Source organism: Chrysochloris asiatica, unplaced genomic scaffold (assembly GCF_000296735.1).
Source record: "Chrysochloris asiatica unplaced genomic scaffold, ChrAsi1.0 scaffold00007, whole genome shotgun sequence".
Lineage (NCBI taxonomy): Eukaryota > Metazoa > Chordata > Mammalia > Afrosoricida > Chrysochloridae > Chrysochloris > Chrysochloris asiatica.
In genome coordinates, this window is record NW_006408525.1 from 21,880,169 (window position 1) to 21,897,623 (window position 17,455).

A 17,455-nucleotide genomic window follows, 5' to 3' on the forward strand; every position below is an offset into this window, starting at 1 on the left:
AGGAATCCTGAGCTTACAGCTGCTGAAAGGAGACAAAGACTTACTTTTCCCCAAGTCCAGCAAAGGGAAAGCCTTCCCTAAAGTTGGCATTCTGAATTTGGACTTTCAGCCTCCTAAACTGTATGAGAATAAATTTTTGATTGTTAATACCATCCACTTGTGGTATTTTTATTATAGCAGCTTTATATAGCTAAGACATATTGCAACAACCAATTCAGTTAAATCCAGTTTGCCACTAGAATAAATTTTCAAAGAAACAAAAACATTTGATCACATTACTTTTTTATTAGACTCACTCTATTAGAAATCACCAATAAATGGCTGATGCCAGTCCTGACCTTTTATGTTATTGACTACTACATGACAGGAGAGCCCTGGTGTGGTATTTCATCTTTTGGGTGGCTATTGTAAGTGGCATTGCTTTTCTGATTTCCTTTGCAGAGCTCTTTGTTTTTAACTTTTTACTGTGGATTGTGTGAAGGTTTTACATTCAACAAATCATATACTTTGTTTCATCTCAATGATTATAATTCCCTCCACACAACAATTATCCGGCTTCCTCCCTGAGGTTCCTATTTCCAGCCCACCCACCTTCCTATCCCTTGTCAACTTTTTTCTTAGGTAAATGTTGCCCTTTTGATTTTGAATAATTGACCGCTCCATCATTCATAGTGAGTATACCTGGCGTGGCGCTATGGGCTAATGCATCAGATTGAAAAGTTGTTTGAACTGCAAGGTTGGTGGTTCAAGCTCACTAGTCATTCCTTGGAAACCCTATACAGGGTCGTTATGGGTCGACATCGACTCGATGCACTTAACAACAACAATATCTTACTAGTATTGTTGTCCCTCCCAGATAACTATCTACTGCTTGGTGATAAGTTTAGGCCACAAGGGTGAGTTCCTTTCCAGAATTAAAGTGTGATGGAGGGTCATAGCTGCAAGTTCCTCCAGTTTCTTTCTGACCATTAAGTCCAGTCTTTAAAAAAGTTTTAATAACTTAGTTTTGTTCCACATACTCTGCCACTCTATCTGGGACCTTCTAACGTGATTCCTTTCAGAGCAGTTGGTAGTGGTAGCTGGGTACCTCTGGGTGTGGAGACTGGTGTTCACATGCTCCATTAGTTCATTGGACTAATTGATTCCTAGTCTCTTCAATTGTTACCACTTTTCTTTCTTCCACACATGGATAGATCAATAGCTGCAGTTAGATGGCCAGTCATGAACTTTTAAGATCCCAGAGACTACTCACCAAAGTAGAATGTAGAACATTGTCTTTGAGGACTATATTATACCAGTTGACCATGGTATCCCCTCAAACTATGGTCCTGAGTTCCCAGGCCCAGCAATTCACTGCTTTACAATGTTGATGTTTGATTATATCTAAGAAGTTTCCATAATTTTGCCCTCTCTAACAGAGCTCTACTAGTGTATAGGAATGTACCTAATTCTTGTCATGTTGATCTGTACCTTCAAGAGTTCCAATATTTTAAGTATTTTCTCAGTTCTCACACCAGTCTGAAGTAGGCATTATTATTCTAATTCACAACTGTGGAAAATGATTACATTTCCTTAAAGCCACTAGCCCATAAGTAGTGGAACTGAACAATTCAACCATGGGGTCCAACCACTGAACCGTAATGCTGGCAAATCTCGCAGTTGGTTCCCACAGACTCTTAAGAGTAAGACCGATTTGGCTGCAAGTTTAATATGGAAACCTCGGTGCCCAACACAGCATTGGCAAGTATGAGGTGGTTGGTGAACTACCTCCAGACCGAGACAAGACTTCGGTGGAGGGGCAGTGGTGGAGAGATGGGAGATTCTGAGGCGTACAAGTGGTTGGAATACGCATGGCCATTCAGTAGTGGCTTGGACTTCTCACCCGCAAGTCCATCAGCTAAATCTGGACCGTGCACCGCACCCACACCCGCACCCTCCCAACAGCCAGGTTTAGAGATTGCTTGGCCATAAACAAAAGGAGGGGCCACGGGATCACTGACGGCGGGAGAGCCTCTGCCCGGCGGTAGGAAGTCGGGCGCATTGTTTCCGGCGCGCAGAGATGACGTGCAGCCCCGACTTCCGCGTTGGGTAGCCGGCGGCGGATCCCGGGAGGTGCAGACCCGGCTTCCTGGCGGCCTGGGTGGGGGTCCCAGGGCCGGGATGCATCGCCGTGGGGTGGGAGCCGGCGCCATCGCCAAGAAGAAGCTCGCCGAGGTGAGTAGGAGAAACGCGAACCGCACACCCCTTACTCGCGAAAGACTGAGTTGCCTGTGTACCCTCAAACCACCGCCCCCCAGAGCCTAAGACAGGTTTCTCGAGTCCCTGAGAACGGAATGTCTCCAGCTCCCTATGAACTGGAGTGTCAGCACCCCCAGAACCCAGCCTACTGCCCCAAATTTGACTAGGGTCCAGTCTATCTCCACACTCTATCCCTTTCTTTTAAAAAACATTTAAGAGAGATGCTCCTCTTCCCAGACAACTGTATTTGCACAAGTGTCAGCTCCCAGTGCTCACTGTCTAAGTAATGCGGGTCCTTTTCTCTGGCAGGCCAAGTATAAGGAACGAGGGACCGTCTTGGCTGAGGACCAGCTGGCCCAGGTGAGTCGGTTGGAGAACTCCAGGCAGGAAGCAAGACCCAACAGGACTGAATAAGTCATCTTTTGTGAACTAGATTGTTTGGATTAAACTAAAAGTGATTGGGAACTCTTGAGTTCTAGAACTTTTAGGTAACTGGCGAATAGTAATAGCCGACATCGCCCAGAAATTGTGAGTTTACATTCTCCTGGCACTTGTCCATCTTCTTGGCACATGTTGTTGTTAAGTGCCATTGAGTCGTTCCAGACCCATGTTGTTGTTGTTGTTGTTAAGTGCCGTCGAGTCGGTTCCGACCCATAGCGACCCTGTACAGGGTTTCCAAGGGTGTAAATCCTTACGGGAGTAGAAAGCCTCATCTTTCTCCCGCGGAGCGGCTGGTAGTTTTGAACTGCTGACCTTAAGGTTCGCAGCCCGATTCTCCAGACCCATAGCCACCCTGTATTGGGTTTCCGAGGAGCAGCTGGTGAGTTTGAACCACGGACCTTTTGCTTCAAACGAGTTTGCTGTCCAGTGCATTAACCCGCAGCGCCAAGCCAGGACTCCTTTACATACATTACCTTATGTGGAGCCCTGCTGTTTCGCCTTAGGATAAACACTCAATCTTAAGGTTGCTTTGAACCACATGGTTGGTGGTTCCAGCTCATCAGCTGCTCCTCGGAAACCCTATACAGGATCACTTTAGGTCAGAACCCACTCTAAACAGTACTTAACAACATCTGCAACACCTTGTTCAGTCCTCATAACAATCCTGGGAAGAAAGAACTCAATTATCCACAGATTAGATTTGAGGACACTGAGGTGTTAAGTAGTTTAACCAAGTTTACCAAATATTAAGTGGTAGAACTGTTTGGTTTATGTCTTTTGGGGCTTTTATTTTTAAATGCCTCAAAATAAAATGAAAGTGTTTAACGTGTGGCGTTCACGGCCACCTTGTTACCTCTAGGCAGGTGAGAAGGGGGTGTGAGGTATGGCAGTGCAGCTTCTGCACACAGTTTCCTTCTCTTATGCTCTCTTTCTCTGTGCATGTTCTGAGCGAACTGAGTTATTGTGACTAGTGAAGAAGAGGCAGGTAAGTAGGGAAATGGTCCCTTGAACTGAGGAAGATTAGTACACATAGCCTGTGATTTTTAGGGAGTCCTTAGGTGCCGCAAATGGTTAAAACACTTGGCTGCTAACCAAAGGTTTGGTGGTTGGAGCCCACCAAGAGGGCTCTTCGGAGCCTGTCTGCTTCTGAAACATCAGTCACTGAGAAATCTTATGCAGCACAGTTCAGCTCTGAGGCACGTGGATCTCCCTGAGTCAGTCACTGATGCTTTTCAAAAGCTCTCACCACTATAGGAATGGAAGAACAAGCAGGCATCAGTGGAAAGTCCTGGTTCTAAGAATGATGTTGTTGTTATGTGCCATGGAGTCGGTTCTGACTCATAGTGACCCTGCACAGGGTTTCCGAGGCTGTGTGGTTACGAATCGGGCTGCGAACCATAAGGTCAGCAGTTCGAAACTACCAGCTGCTCCGCGGGAGAAAGATGAGGCTTTCTACTCCCGTAAGGATTTATACCCTCGGAAACCCTGTACAGGGTCGCTATGGGTCGGAACCGACTCGAAGGCACTTAACAACAACAACAAATCTTTACAGGAGCAGAACGCCTCATCTTTCTCCCGAGGAACAGCTGGTAGTTTCGAACTGCTGACCTTAAGAATGTAGCGGCTTCTAATCGCTTTATATGGAAAATCAGAAGGAAATGTTGGGCCTGGAGTGGTTTCTTTTGTTGTGGTAGAAATGGGCCTTGTTAAACAGGGAAAGAGAATAAATTGTACCGATAAAGTACCAGAAAATCCCCAAGTGTTGTATATTTGGCTTTGGAATGTAAATCTGGTAGACCCATACCCCGGGGATTCTTTATCTACAGTGGACCCCAAAGCCTACAAGGCTCTGGTCCATGACTCAAAGATTAAACAGCCAACTGCACTTTGACTGATGCCAGGCTTTGGTTTCCACCCACCCAGCCTTACTGTCCGTGCCTGAAGTTTTCCCATGGTGTGGACATTGAAGACAAATGAATTATTGTGGGCAACTTCAATTTAGTGAGTTTTTCTGGAAAAAAGAAAAGAAGCATCACATTAGATTTACATAGTAATTGTTGGATGAATCTCAATTTTAGAGCAAGAACACATTTTTTTTTTAAATGTGTATTTTATAATTGTTGAATGGTGCAGCATCTTATTTCTACAGACAACAGCCTCTTTCCTGTCATTGAGCCAGGGACCTGTTGTGCGTGTCTGGTTATTACCTGGCTACATGCAGCTTCTCCTTGTCCATCCTCAGATGTCAAGGCAGTTGGACATGTTCAAGACCAACTTGGAGGAATTTGCCAGCAAACACAAGCAGGAGATCCGGAAGAATCCTGAGTTCCGGGTGCAGTTCCAAGACATGTGTGCCACCATTGGGGTGGATCCCCTGGCCTGTAAGAAACTGTCTGTAGAACTCCACTGTTCCCATAGGGTTCTTCAGAAAGAGAGGCTCACCTAGTGGTCACCATCACTCTTTGGGTACCTTCTGTACAAGGAGACCAAGAGGATGTTGTCTTTAACATGATTGTTTTTGTTAGGTGCCGTGGAGTCGGTACTGACTCATAGTGACCCTATGCACAACAGAACGAAACACTGCCCAGTCCTGCGCCAACCTCACAATTGTTGCCACACTTGAGCCCATTGATGCTTCCACTTTGCCAATCCATCTCACTGGGGGTCTTCCTCTTTTTCTCTGACCCTCCACCTTACCAAACATGATATCCTTCTCCAGCGACTGGTCCCTCCTGACAATATGTCCCAAGTATGAGAGAACGAAGTTTGGCCATCCTACCCTCCAAGGAGCACTCTCTGACTGCACTTCTTCCAACACAGATCTGTTGGTTCTTTTGGCAGCCCGTGGCACTTTCAGTATTCTCCTTCAACACCACAACTCAAAGGCATCAATTCTTCTATGGTCTTCCTTATTCACTGTCCAGCTTTCGCATGCATATGAAGTTATTGAAAATACCATGGCTTGGGTCAGGCGCACCTTAGTTCTCAATCTGATATCTTTGCTCTTCAACACTTTAAAAAGGTCTTGTGCAGCAGATTTGCTTATTGCAATATGTCGTTTGATTTCTTGACTGCTGCTTCCATGAGTGTTGATAGTTGATCCAAGAAAAATGAAGTCCTTGACAACTTCAATCTTTTCTCCATTGATAAGAATGTTGTTTCCTGGTGTGTGGATTTTTGTTTTCTTTACATTGAGAAGTAATCCATACCAAAGGCTGTGGTCTTTGATCTTTATCAGTAAGTATTTTAAGTCTTCTTCACTTTCAGCAAGCAAGGTTGTATCATCTGCATATCACAGGTTGCTAATGAGTCTTCCTCCAATCCCGATGCCACGTTTTTCTTCATATAACCCAGCTTCTCGGATTATTTGCTCAGCATACAGGTTGAATAAGTATGGTGAAAGAATACGACCCTATCATACACCTTTCTTAATTTTAAAACATTCAGTGTTCCTATGTTCTCTTCGAACACCTGCCACTTTGTCCAGGTACAGATTCCTCATGAGCACAATTAAGTGTTCAGGAATACTCATACTTTGCAATGTTGTCCATAGCCTGTCATGATCCACACAATCGAATGCCTTTGTATAGTCAATAAAGCACAGGTAAACATCTTTCCTGGTATTCTCTGCTTTCAGGCAAGATCCATCGGACATCAGCAATGATATCCCTCGTTCCACGTCCTCTTCTGAATCTGGCTTGAACCTCTGGAAGTTCACTGTAAATGTATGCTTGCAGCCGTTTCTGAATTACTTTTAGTAAAACTTTACTCTCATGGGGTATCAAAGATATTGTCCGATGATTTCAGCATTCTGTTGGGTCACCTCTCTTTGGAATGGGTACAAATACGCATCTTTTTCAATCAGTTGGCCAGATGTCTTCCAGATTTCTTTTCACCTCACTTTCTTGAGAAAGATTTCAATTTATTCCGTCAATTCCTCATGCCTTGTTCTTTGCCAATTCCTTCAATGTACCTTGGACTTCTTCTTTCAGTATCATTGGCTCTTGATCATATGCTACCTCTTGAAACAGTTGAACATCAACCATTTCCTTTTGGTACAGTGACTCTGTGTATTCCTTCTATCTTCTTTGGATGCTTTCTGCATCATTCAGTAATTTGCCCAGAGAATCCTTCAATGATCAAAGTCGAGGCTTGAAGTTTTTTTTCAGTTCCCCTAGCTTGAGAAATGCTGAGTATCTTCTTCCCTTTTGGTTTTCTGACTCCAGATCTTTGCACATTTTGTTGTAATACTTAACTTCATCTTCTTGAGCTGACCTTTGAAATTTTCTGTTCAGCTCTTGTACCTCCTCATTTTTTTCATTTGCTTTAGCATCTCTACACTGGAGAGCAAGTTTCAGTGTCTCTTCTGACATCTATTTTGATCTTTTCCTTCTTTCTTGTCTTCTTTAATGACTTTTTGCTTTCTACCTGTATGATGTTCTTGATGTCATCTCACAACTCTTTTGGTCTTCGGTCGTTAGTGTTGAATGTATCAAATCTGTTCTTTAGATGATCTCTAAATTCAAGTGGGATATATTCAAGGTCATATTTTGGCTCTCGTGGACTTGTTTTCATTTTCTTCAGCTTCAGTCTGGATTTGCATATGAGGAATTGATGATCTTTTCCACAGGCTGCCCCTGGCCTTGTTTTGACTGACAGATGAGTGGTGGTTTAACATGATAGCGACTGGTTTTAAGAAGGAGGGCTAAGACCATTGTCCAGTCAGAGACCAGTCTGGTAAGAAAGACGGAAAGCTGGAGTGATAGGCTTAGTAGCTAGTATGCATCATCTTCTCTTGAATGATTATCAGTGGATTTTTTTTAGCTGTTGTTTTCCTTATTACAAAGTATTTCGTTTTCATAAATGTAATGTGTGATATAGTTACTCAACTGAGTTATAAAGGAGGAAATCAAAGTTTTCTATCTCTTTCCTAAAATTGCAAAGTATTTCAGCGGCACTTAACAATAGCAACATCAGTCTTGTGTAGGCCACATCTTCATTATATGCTTTGGGGAGGGAAATCATTTTTATTAGTATCCTGAACCAGAGTTAAAAGGAAAAAAATAAAATCAATTCTAGTCATTCATTACCATCTCATCCTTAAAGAAATGACTTTTAGATTGCCTACCTTTGGAACTATCTGAGCCTGTTCATTAGCAGGACTTACCAAGAGTCCGAGTGTTTCAAAGATCCTCCGTAGCAAATGGAACAGAATGACTTAGGGGTGGTTAGAGAAGACTACATAGGGTACATGTTTTAATCCAGCTTTGAAAGGAAAGGAGGGATGTCAATTAATGAACAACCTGATATTTATTTTTCTGTCTTTTAGCTGGAAAAGGATTTTGGTCTGAAATGCTGGGCGTGGGAGACTTCTATTATGAGCTGGGTGTCCAGATTATTGAAGTGTGCCTGGCCCTGAAGCATCGGAATGGAGGTGAGGTTGGCTGGGTCATGTGTACTGGGCTGGAACTTCTTTGAGAGGAAAATACCTGGAAAGATTGTCCTTTCCATCCAGAGGATTGATCTTAGCTATTTCATGTGGTTGAGCCTATGGCAGGTCTTCATGGCCAAGGATAAATGGATGTATCGAATAGATTGTCTTTATTCTCCAAAGGCCAGGAAGGACTGGCCCCTAGTCTTTACAGAAAATAGTAAGGAAGTAAGAAATAGGCCTTTTCCCCAGATCTACCCTGTGTTGGCTATGATTATCTCATTAGACCTGCCCTGCCTTTCTAAGGTATGTTAAAGCTACCTTGAGTGTTTAAGTACCCCAAATTATGACCTGAAAAAAATGACCATCCAGTTTTCTTAATAAGTATTAGATGGTCTTGTTGACATTAAGAAAGAAAGAGAGAGGAAGACAGAGGAGCAAACAAGCTTAAAAGCCACTTATAAATCACATACTATAAATAGACACAACCTTGATGTTAAGACAGCATTTATAAGGAGAACAGGAAGATGGCAGGCAGGGCAGATACACTACAAAGTCTCTCTACAACAAAGATATGGGGACCAAATGAAACACACAGATAATAACGCTGGAACCCTGAGCTGCAGAAGAAAGGTTAGAGGATACTTACTGGGAGGAGAAGCTGAACCGAGTCAGCAAAAGAAGGAGATTGGCTAGACACGGCCCCGCCATCTTGAACTTTTCTGAGCAGTTTTGGAGACTGCTGGTGGCGTGGTGATTGCAGATTCACACCAGGGACTGACAGTGGGAAAGCAACCATACTCATATAGACTGGCCTCAACCGTACCCTGTGCAGCTACATTCACTAGGCAGGAGCAAACACCGCTCCTACACCGCTTGATCAATGATAGACAACAGTCAACACCAGCCAAACCCACCCTAAACTGAGCAGCACAAATGATGAACGATGCACACACGTCATTCTCGAATCATATCCACCAGGAGATAGCTGATGAGCCTCAGAATGCCCCAACATACTATCATCAACTAAATACAAATGTAAGGACACTGTAATGTCTTGGTGACAACAGACAATTTTAGTTCACACAAAGAAACAGGAGAGAGTGGCTCAAACAAATGACCAAGATGCAGAGCCAGAAAGATAATGAAACTACCTAAAGAAAAGGTGATGGAACTACATGAGAAAGAATTGAAAAGAATGATAATTAGTTACCTTCAGTGGATTTATAAACAGATAAGGAAAGCAAGGAGAACACATAAGACTTTAGAAGAATTTAGGAAAACATTACAATAACAAACAGACAAAATAAATGCAAATTTTGAAACAAAAAATTTGCAGACAAATTCAGAAGATTAACAGTAACATTTTAGAAATGGACAATACATTGAAATGGCAGAGGAGTAAATATGAATCACTGGAAACCCAAATTAATGAGCTTGAAGATAAATGTATCAATACCAGTATGCTAGAAGAACAGTCAGGAAAAAGAATGAAAAAGTGTGAAGAAAACCTAAGATTGATATGGGACAACAAGAAGAGGAATAACTTTTGGGGTGATCAGAATTCCAGAACAGGAAGAGATAATAAAAAACACAGAGAAAATTGCTGAAGAGTTGTTGGAAGAAAACTTCCCTGATGTCATAAAAGACAATACGATAAGCATATAAGAAGCTGAATGAACCCCAAATGGGATCCCAAAGAAAATCACCAACACATATCACAATCAAACTTTCCAAAACCAAAGACAAGGAAAGAATACTGAGAGTAGCTCAGGAAAAATGAAAATTAACATACAAAGGAGAACCAATAAGACTAATTTCTAATTTCTTAGCAGAAACCATGCAGGCAAAATGGCAACGGGGATGACATTTACAAAACAAAAATATTGCCAACCAAGAGTCATATGCTCAACAAAACTGTTCCTCAATATGATAGTAAAATCAGGACATATCCAGATAAACAGAAGTAAAGGAATTTGTTAACAACCATACCAACTTCCTGGTTTGGCACTGTTAGATAAGCACTAGACTGCTAACCACAAGATTGGCAGTTCAAACCCACCAGCCACTCCTTGGACATCCTATACAGTGTCACTATGAGTTGGAATCGACTCAATGCACTTAACAATAACAGTAGATCAATTTTACAAAAAATATTAAAGGGTGTTCTTTGGACTGAGAACCAACAACAGCAGACATACATGCAACAGTACTCAGAATTCAATCCAGATATATTTAAAGTGAAACAAACCTACAAGACTGAAAATAGGGAACCAAAGATACCAATTTTTAACAAATCACCTACAAAGCAAAAAGAAGGAATAGTGTACAGAAATTCCTAATGGCTAGGAAGTCAAGTAGATTTCAAAATTAAACAGACTTTTAAGTAGGAAAAAGATTAATAAATTGCAGGGTAACCTCAGAGAAACACCGTCACATCAAAATAAAAGAGAAAAATCAGATTTAGTAAGAACACACAACAGAATTGAAAATTAAAACCCATAAATGAAATGAAAGTGCAGAAAATTATATGGAACAAAAAACCCCAGTATCCTAAACACACAGCAAAATGACAGCACTCAACTCAGACCTCTTGATAATTATACTGTCAGTGTGTTAAATGCACCAGTCATGAAACACGGAGTAGTAGAATGGATAACAGGCTCCTTCAATATGTTGTCTACAAAAGATATACCTTACAAAGAAAGACAAAATAGACTAAAAATCTAAGGATCAGGGGAAAAAATGTATCAAACTAACGGCAATCCAAAACAAGCCCATGTGGTAATATTAATCTCAGATACAATAGACTTTTAGACAAAAACCAACTAGACAAGATTAAAGAGTCAATTAAACAAGAGTTCATAATAAATATCTATGTTCCTAATGAAAGAGCCTCAAAATACATGTCATATTCTAAGACGTGAAGAAACAAATAGCTGTACAGTAACAGTAGATTTTAATATACCACTGTCAATGAAAGACAAAATAACTAGAAAGAAATTCAATAAGCCAGAACTAAACACAGTCATAGACCTGTATAGATATATCTAGAGCTCTGTGACCTCATAGATATATGGAGTACTCACTCCAACAACAACACAGTCTATATTCTTTTCCAGTGTAGAAATACTAATGTTCTCAGGTTTAGACTATATGCTAGGTAACAAAGCAGACTTCAATAAATTAAAAAACATTTTCAAAAACATTTATATTTTTCTAAACATGATTTATAGTGCCTTTTTACTTTGTAAAGTTTTTAGGTTTTCGTTCTGTTGTGCATAGAGTTTTTTGTGAATTGGGGTTGTTGTAACAGCAGCAGGGTCTCAGAATGTCTTTCTCTTGTTCTTAAGTGCTGTCACGTTGGTTCTGACTCATAGTGACCCTGATAGTTTCCAAGGAATGGCTGACGAGTTTGAACTGTTCAACTGTGGTTAGCAGTGCAGTGTTTGTCCTACAGCGCCACACCAGGACCCCTGTTTATAACACGAGGCAGTTATTTCCTAAGAAGAGAGGTGAAAGAAATTTAGGAACTAGAACCCTAACTATATGCTGTTGGAAGGCTCCTGGAAAATAATGACTGTCCATTGTTTCTAAATGGTTGTAGCCATAAAGGTGTAATTCTTCATCTGCTTTCTGTCCCCTATCCAATAGGTCTGATAACTCTGGAGGAACTGCATCAACAGGTGTTAAAAGGAAGGGGCAAGTTCACCCAGGATGTCAGCCAGTAGGTCTTGCCTTCTAACCCTTGGAGGATAGAAAAAGGTCTTTAAAACTAGATGGAAATCTTTTCTCCTAACATGCCTTCACTAGATTAAAATATGATTTTTCATTACTCTATAATCAGAAAAAATATTTCCATTTCATAAATCATTCAAAATATAAAGAGGTATAAGGAGGAAAATAAAAATCATTATTTCTCAACAGAGATTATATAAACCTCTAAACACTGGTATATTTCATTCTAAGCATCTTTTCGTGTGTGTGCATATGTGTATATATGTTGTTGTTGTTAAGTGCCGTTGAGTTGGTTCCGACCCATAGCGACCCTGTACAGGGTTTCCGAGGCTGTAAATCTTTACAGGAGTAGAAAGCCTCATCTTTCTCCCGTGGCGCCACTGGTAGTTTCGAACTGCTGACCTTAAGGTTCATAGCCCGATTCATAACCACTATGCTATCAGAGCTCCTTATGTGTGTGTATATATATATATATATATATATATATATACATATACATACACATACACCAACATGCATAAATGCCTACATACATACATACTTACTCACTTAGGGCTCCGTACACTCTTGAGATTGAGACAAAGAAGACTAGAGTTGTTATTGTTGTTGTTAAGTGCCGTCAAGTTGATTCAGACTCAGTGACCCTGTGTAGGGTTTCTAAGTAGTAGCTGATGGGTTTGAACCACTGACCTTGTGATTAGCAGTCCAGTGCTTATCCTGCAGTGTAACACCAGGACTCCTGGAGACTAGGGTAGGCATCTGGAAAGACTGGTGTCAAGGGTGAGGTCAGATGATGGGGATGTAAATTGATCTGGTTTATGACTTGGAATCCACTCGATGGCAGTGGGTTTTTTTCTTTTTTTAACCCGTGACCCTAATTTGAGGAAAGATAAAAGGATGGTTTATACGTAGCTCCCAAGGAGCCAGCCTAGTACGAGACAGATCATGGTGACCAGGAATAATCAGAAAGAAAGTGATGACAAAAGATAACTAACCATACTCATTGCAGATAACATTCTCATGAAGAGAGGGTGGATTAGTGCATTTGTGACAGGGCTTCATTTGCTATTCTAGAGGGCTGGAGAAAGCTGCTTTCCCTCATGATTAGGTAATGCATTCTTGGGCTTTGTTCGAGGTTGTAACCATTTACATAGCTATCTGGCCTGTACAGAGTTTTGTGGATTTTCTTTTAATTTGAGTAAGTTGTCAACTAAGGGATCAGGATTTCACTTAAAATCTAACTTTCCAGACTCTGGGAAAAAATCAGAAAATCTAGTGGTCCTCGACCTGAATTTCCAAGTGGCTGGCTGGGTTGGTCCCTTTAGAGTGGGCAGATGCACTGTCTAATTTGCCATAGTAGTACACTACTCCTGTCGCCTCTTAATTCCACTTCCTCCTCACAGTTCCTGGTGGGCTCCCGTAGGCCTATTTTGTACTTCTGTCTGGGTGTTGGGATGGTCTGTGCTCTGAATGCAGAGCCTGACTCCTAGTCCACTCCCTCAAGTACTCAAGTATCATTTGTGCTCTTTAGTCCTGTCCTTTACTAATGTAGTTGAGTCTTGTCAGGGTTTCTTGTCCAGGGTAGAGCTGAAACTGCATTGTTGCGAGGTCTGGTCTGCCATGAGTTTTTAAGCAGCTCTTCCTCATCTCAGGGACGACCTGATCAGGGCCATCAAGAAACTAAAGGCACTTGGCACTGGCTTCAGCATCATCCCTGTGGGCGGCACTTACCTCATTCAGTCTGTTCCAGCTGAGCTCAATATGGATCACACTGTGGTGCTACAGCTGGCAGAGGTACCTGTGTGCCTTCTGAGTTGTGTGTGTGTGTGTGACTGAGTGGAGGGTGACGGGGGGGCTGTATTAGCTGGAGTTGGGGAGCAGTTCTGACCTCTGCCCATGACCTAGATCTTTTAATGATGAACTACTCAGACCTGTGCTTATTTAGCAGATATTTATTGAGCAGCTGCAGTGCTAGGCTAGGCTGCAGGGCATGAGGAGTAAAATACAGTGCCTGCTCTCAAGGAGCTTACAGTCTAGTGGAATAGACAGACATGCAGACAACTAAAATATTTCTTTGATGTCTTCTAAACTTATAATCTAGTTTTCTATCCTTCTGCTCCCTAGCATGAGTTAAACATATACTACCTTTCCCCAAGTCCACGTCATGTGTTGAGGGAAGACATGTTTGATCTTCTTAATTCTGTCAAACTAAACTAAAGAAGGGAGGGCTTTTCTTCATTGGGCAATGGGTAGAATGAGACTGAACAAAGGCTAAATATTTAAATATTTTAGATTATTAATAGTTTATCACATCCTTTTCTATCAGTTAATCATCCTTGGACATACTCTATAGAGTTCTTTGAGGGCATCTAACTTATTATTTAAGTACCTAGGACCCTACTTCTTAAGAATGAACCCATCACCCTGAAAGTCACCCCTCTCTCTACTGGAATCTCAAAACATTCTTTTTCTGTGCACTTAGGCTTAGCCCAAGGGCAGTTCTTCCTGTCTGGATGAATCTGTTTTCCCTGGACAGATGCTGGATTCTAAGGGAAAGTACCTTCTGGACTGTCTCAATCCCCATTCTTCCTTCCTGCAGAAAAATGGCTACGTGACTGTCAGTGAAATCAAAGCCAGTCTTAAATGGGAGACAGAACGAGCGCGACAAGTGCTGGTACGTGACTTTGGAATCCAGGGAAGCTGGGCCTAAGATGGGAGGACGAGGTGGGTGGGTAGGTATCATTGCGGCCTATTGAACACTACTGTTGCCACACTAGCAATAGGACTGGCATTCCTCTGAAGATGGCACTGAGAAGGTAGACTTCACACAAGCAGCCTTCTGATGCTAGTGTGGATGTAGTACCAGGCCACCATTGCTACTGGGGACTCAACATCATCTGTTGTTGTTCCTAGGTATGTTAAGCCGGGAGTGGCTGGCCAGATTATTAATATAGTTTGTACAGGAAGTAGCACTTAGTACAGAGTGAAGGGCCTTATTAAAATTATGTATCTGTAATTATTTTCTACTGTGTTGCATGAGTCCTGATGTAGTGCTGTAGGATTAGCACTGGACTGCTGACCGCGAGGTTGATGGTTCAAACTCACCAGCAGCTCCTTTGGAACCTTACATAGGGTCACTGTGAGTTGGAACCAGTGCAACAGTGCATATTGTATACATACATATTTTTCATGGTACTGAAAGGAAAGATCAAGAGAAGCCCTGGTGGTGCAGTGGTTAAGCCCTCAACTGCTGAAACCCCCAGGAACAATGTGCCCGCTACCGTTCTAAAAGACTGATTGCCTTGGGAACCCTGGGGGCTTTCCCACTCTGGTCCCTAGGCTTGCTGTGAGATGGAATCAAGTTGATGGCAATGAGTTTTGGCTTTGGTTTGATGAAAGATCAGAGGACCCTCGTGGTGAAGTGCTTGCCTGCTAACTGGACAGTTGTTTGGACCTACCAGTAGCTGTGCCAGACAGACAGGGTTGTGCTGTGAAGAGGGAACAGCACGAGTTACTGGAGCTCTGGCCTTCAGTACCTTTCCTATCCAAGCTGTTCAACTCTGTAGACTTAATTTCATCTGTGAGATGCAGATCTGCCTAAGGATACTGGGCGCCAAGCCATCTTGAGCATATAAGCGGGGTTCAAAAAGTTCATGGAAAAATCCATGATCTTTTCATTCTATTTGTCCTTGAACTTTTTGTAGCATCCTTGTATATCCAGCTCCAGGAGTCCTAAGTGCGTTCTCAGACTAGCCATGGTCTTCCTAGTCACATCTCCATAAAGGTTTCCCCACATCTGTCCATTACCCAGGCACTGTGATTTCCATTTTGCAACAGAGAAAACCAAGTCCTTCATTTGCTCCAGGACACACAGCATTTATTAGAGGACTTGCATTGTCCACACTTTCGGCAAAGGGCAAGAGCAAACCATCACTTTAGTTTGGACGTATGAAGGCACTCCAGTACATTTACTTTGAAAGCCTCACTGAAGCCATGAGGCTTGGGGATTGTTTGTCTGCCCTGTTGTTTGTGGAAACCCTTCTCCAGTCACTCTTCCTGCCTCTTTCCTCCAGGAGCACCTGCTGAAGGAAGGGCTGGCCTGGCTGGACTTGCAGGCTCCCGGGGAGGCACACTACTGGCTGCCAGCTCTCTTCACTGACCTTTACTCCCAGGAGATTAGCGCTGAGGAAGTCAGAGAATCCTTCCCCTGACTGGGAGGCTGGGTGAGGCACAGCAGCAGGTGGGGAGAAGATGGAGGAGCTCTTGGTGAAGAACACCGGAACAATTTTGGTTTTTTAAAAAAATAGAAGTAGAAAAAATGTTTCAGGTTTTTCTTTCTTAACCCATTACTTTTTTTAAGTGCTTTCACGTTGCATCTTTACTGGAGGTAAGAATAACAGGATGGAGAGAGCATATCTAAAATGACTGCCCCAGGTAATCTGCACGTTTATGCATAGGACAGCTGGCATGATCAGTTTTGTGGTGGTTCACAGAATTAACAGTTTCCTGGCTAGAGTTTAGTTTTTCTGTAGTGGTGAAACATTCATTAAAGGAGTCCTGGTATCTCGCCATAGGAAAATTGAACTGCAAGGTCAACGATTCAAACTCACCAGCCGCTCCAGAAACCCTACACAGGGTTGCTGTGGCATTTAGCAACAATAAAACACTCCTTACCTCAACACTAGCAGATGGAGCAGTACATACTGTTCAGTCTTTTACAGCTTTGTGTGGTGGCTGCAGTTTGTGACAGACTTAGCTAAGAGTGAATGAAGTAGAAGTCTGTTAAATGTGGCTAGATTGGTGGAAAACACTTTACCCTCTGCCACATTTGATATGGTGGTGATGTGCCATGGAGTATTCTGACTCAGTGACCCTGCATAGGGTTTCCAAGGCTGTAAATGTATACAGGAGCAGAAAGCCTCATCTTTTTCTAGTGGAACCATTGTTGACCTTGTGGTTAGCAGCCCAGCTCAGTCCACTATGCTGTGAGGGCTCCTTTTATATACACCTTAATTCTTAAACCTACCTTCAAAATCAAGTGGGTGTTTTTGCCTAGTTCTAGCAACAGCAAGTCAGAGCCTAAGTCGACTCACTGCAGAGCCCACACTTTTCGCTCATTGCTTTGCACAGTAGAGGTGGCAAGGCCAGGTCAATCCTCCTACACTTGGGTCAGTCAGAGGGAAACGCCTCTGGACAGAGAACGTAGTGTAAGAGGTAGAGGTCATGAGCTAGGTGGCCAGTTGAACCCTTTTATGATGCACAGGAGTCACCCACATTTTACCCTTCTGCTGTTTGATGGGAAGTGGCTATCCCATTTTGAGTGCATGCTGCCACCTGGTGGTGGTTTATCGCATCTCACCAAACCCTGCACCAGCGAACCCCTTAGGACATACATCCTACTGACAAAAGCCACACTACCTCAAAAAATTTTCTCAAGTGTAATTCAGACTTCAAAGGATTGTAGCACCTAGAATCTTCAAGGCCTACATGCTCAATTTCCAAGAGGGATTAGGTTTAGTGACAGGAAATTGAAAAATTCAGCAATAACTTCACCCTGAAGACATACTTTTCTTAGGAGTCTAACCCCACCTCTACCTGTCCTTGTCA

The 17,455-nt window shown here is 42.5% G+C and overlaps 1 protein-coding gene across 1 annotated transcript; it reads left to right on the forward strand.

The window, feature by feature from the left end:
- Positions 1–2,111: 2,111 nt before the first annotated feature.
- On the forward strand, positions 2,112–16,141 carry SNF8 (SNF8, ESCRT-II complex subunit). The gene is made up of 8 exons (XM_006832495.1): positions 2,112–2,214; positions 2,548–2,598; positions 4,922–5,060; positions 8,009–8,113; positions 11,765–11,837; positions 13,501–13,642; positions 14,448–14,522; positions 15,922–16,141. The coding sequence occupies exons 1-8, from the start codon at positions 2,161–2,163 to the stop codon at positions 16,057–16,059; spliced, it is 777 nt and encodes a 258-aa protein (XP_006832558.1). The 5' UTR covers positions 2,112–2,160; the 3' UTR covers positions 16,060–16,141.
- The last annotated feature ends 1,314 nt before the right edge of the window (positions 16,142–17,455 follow it).

Coding starts and splice junctions, on each gene's coding strand:
- SNF8 (XM_006832495.1), top strand. CDS start 2,161: ATGCATCGCCGTGGGGTGGGAGCCGGCGCCATCGCCAAGAAGAAGCTC. Junction 2,599..4,921: donor CTGAGGACCAGCTGGCCCAG/GTGAGTCGGTTG, acceptor GTCCATCCTCAG/ATGTCAAGGCAGTTGGACAT. Junction 5,061..8,008: donor TGGGGTGGATCCCCTGGCCT/GTAAGAAACTGT, acceptor TCTGTCTTTTAG/CTGGAAAAGGATTTTGGTCT.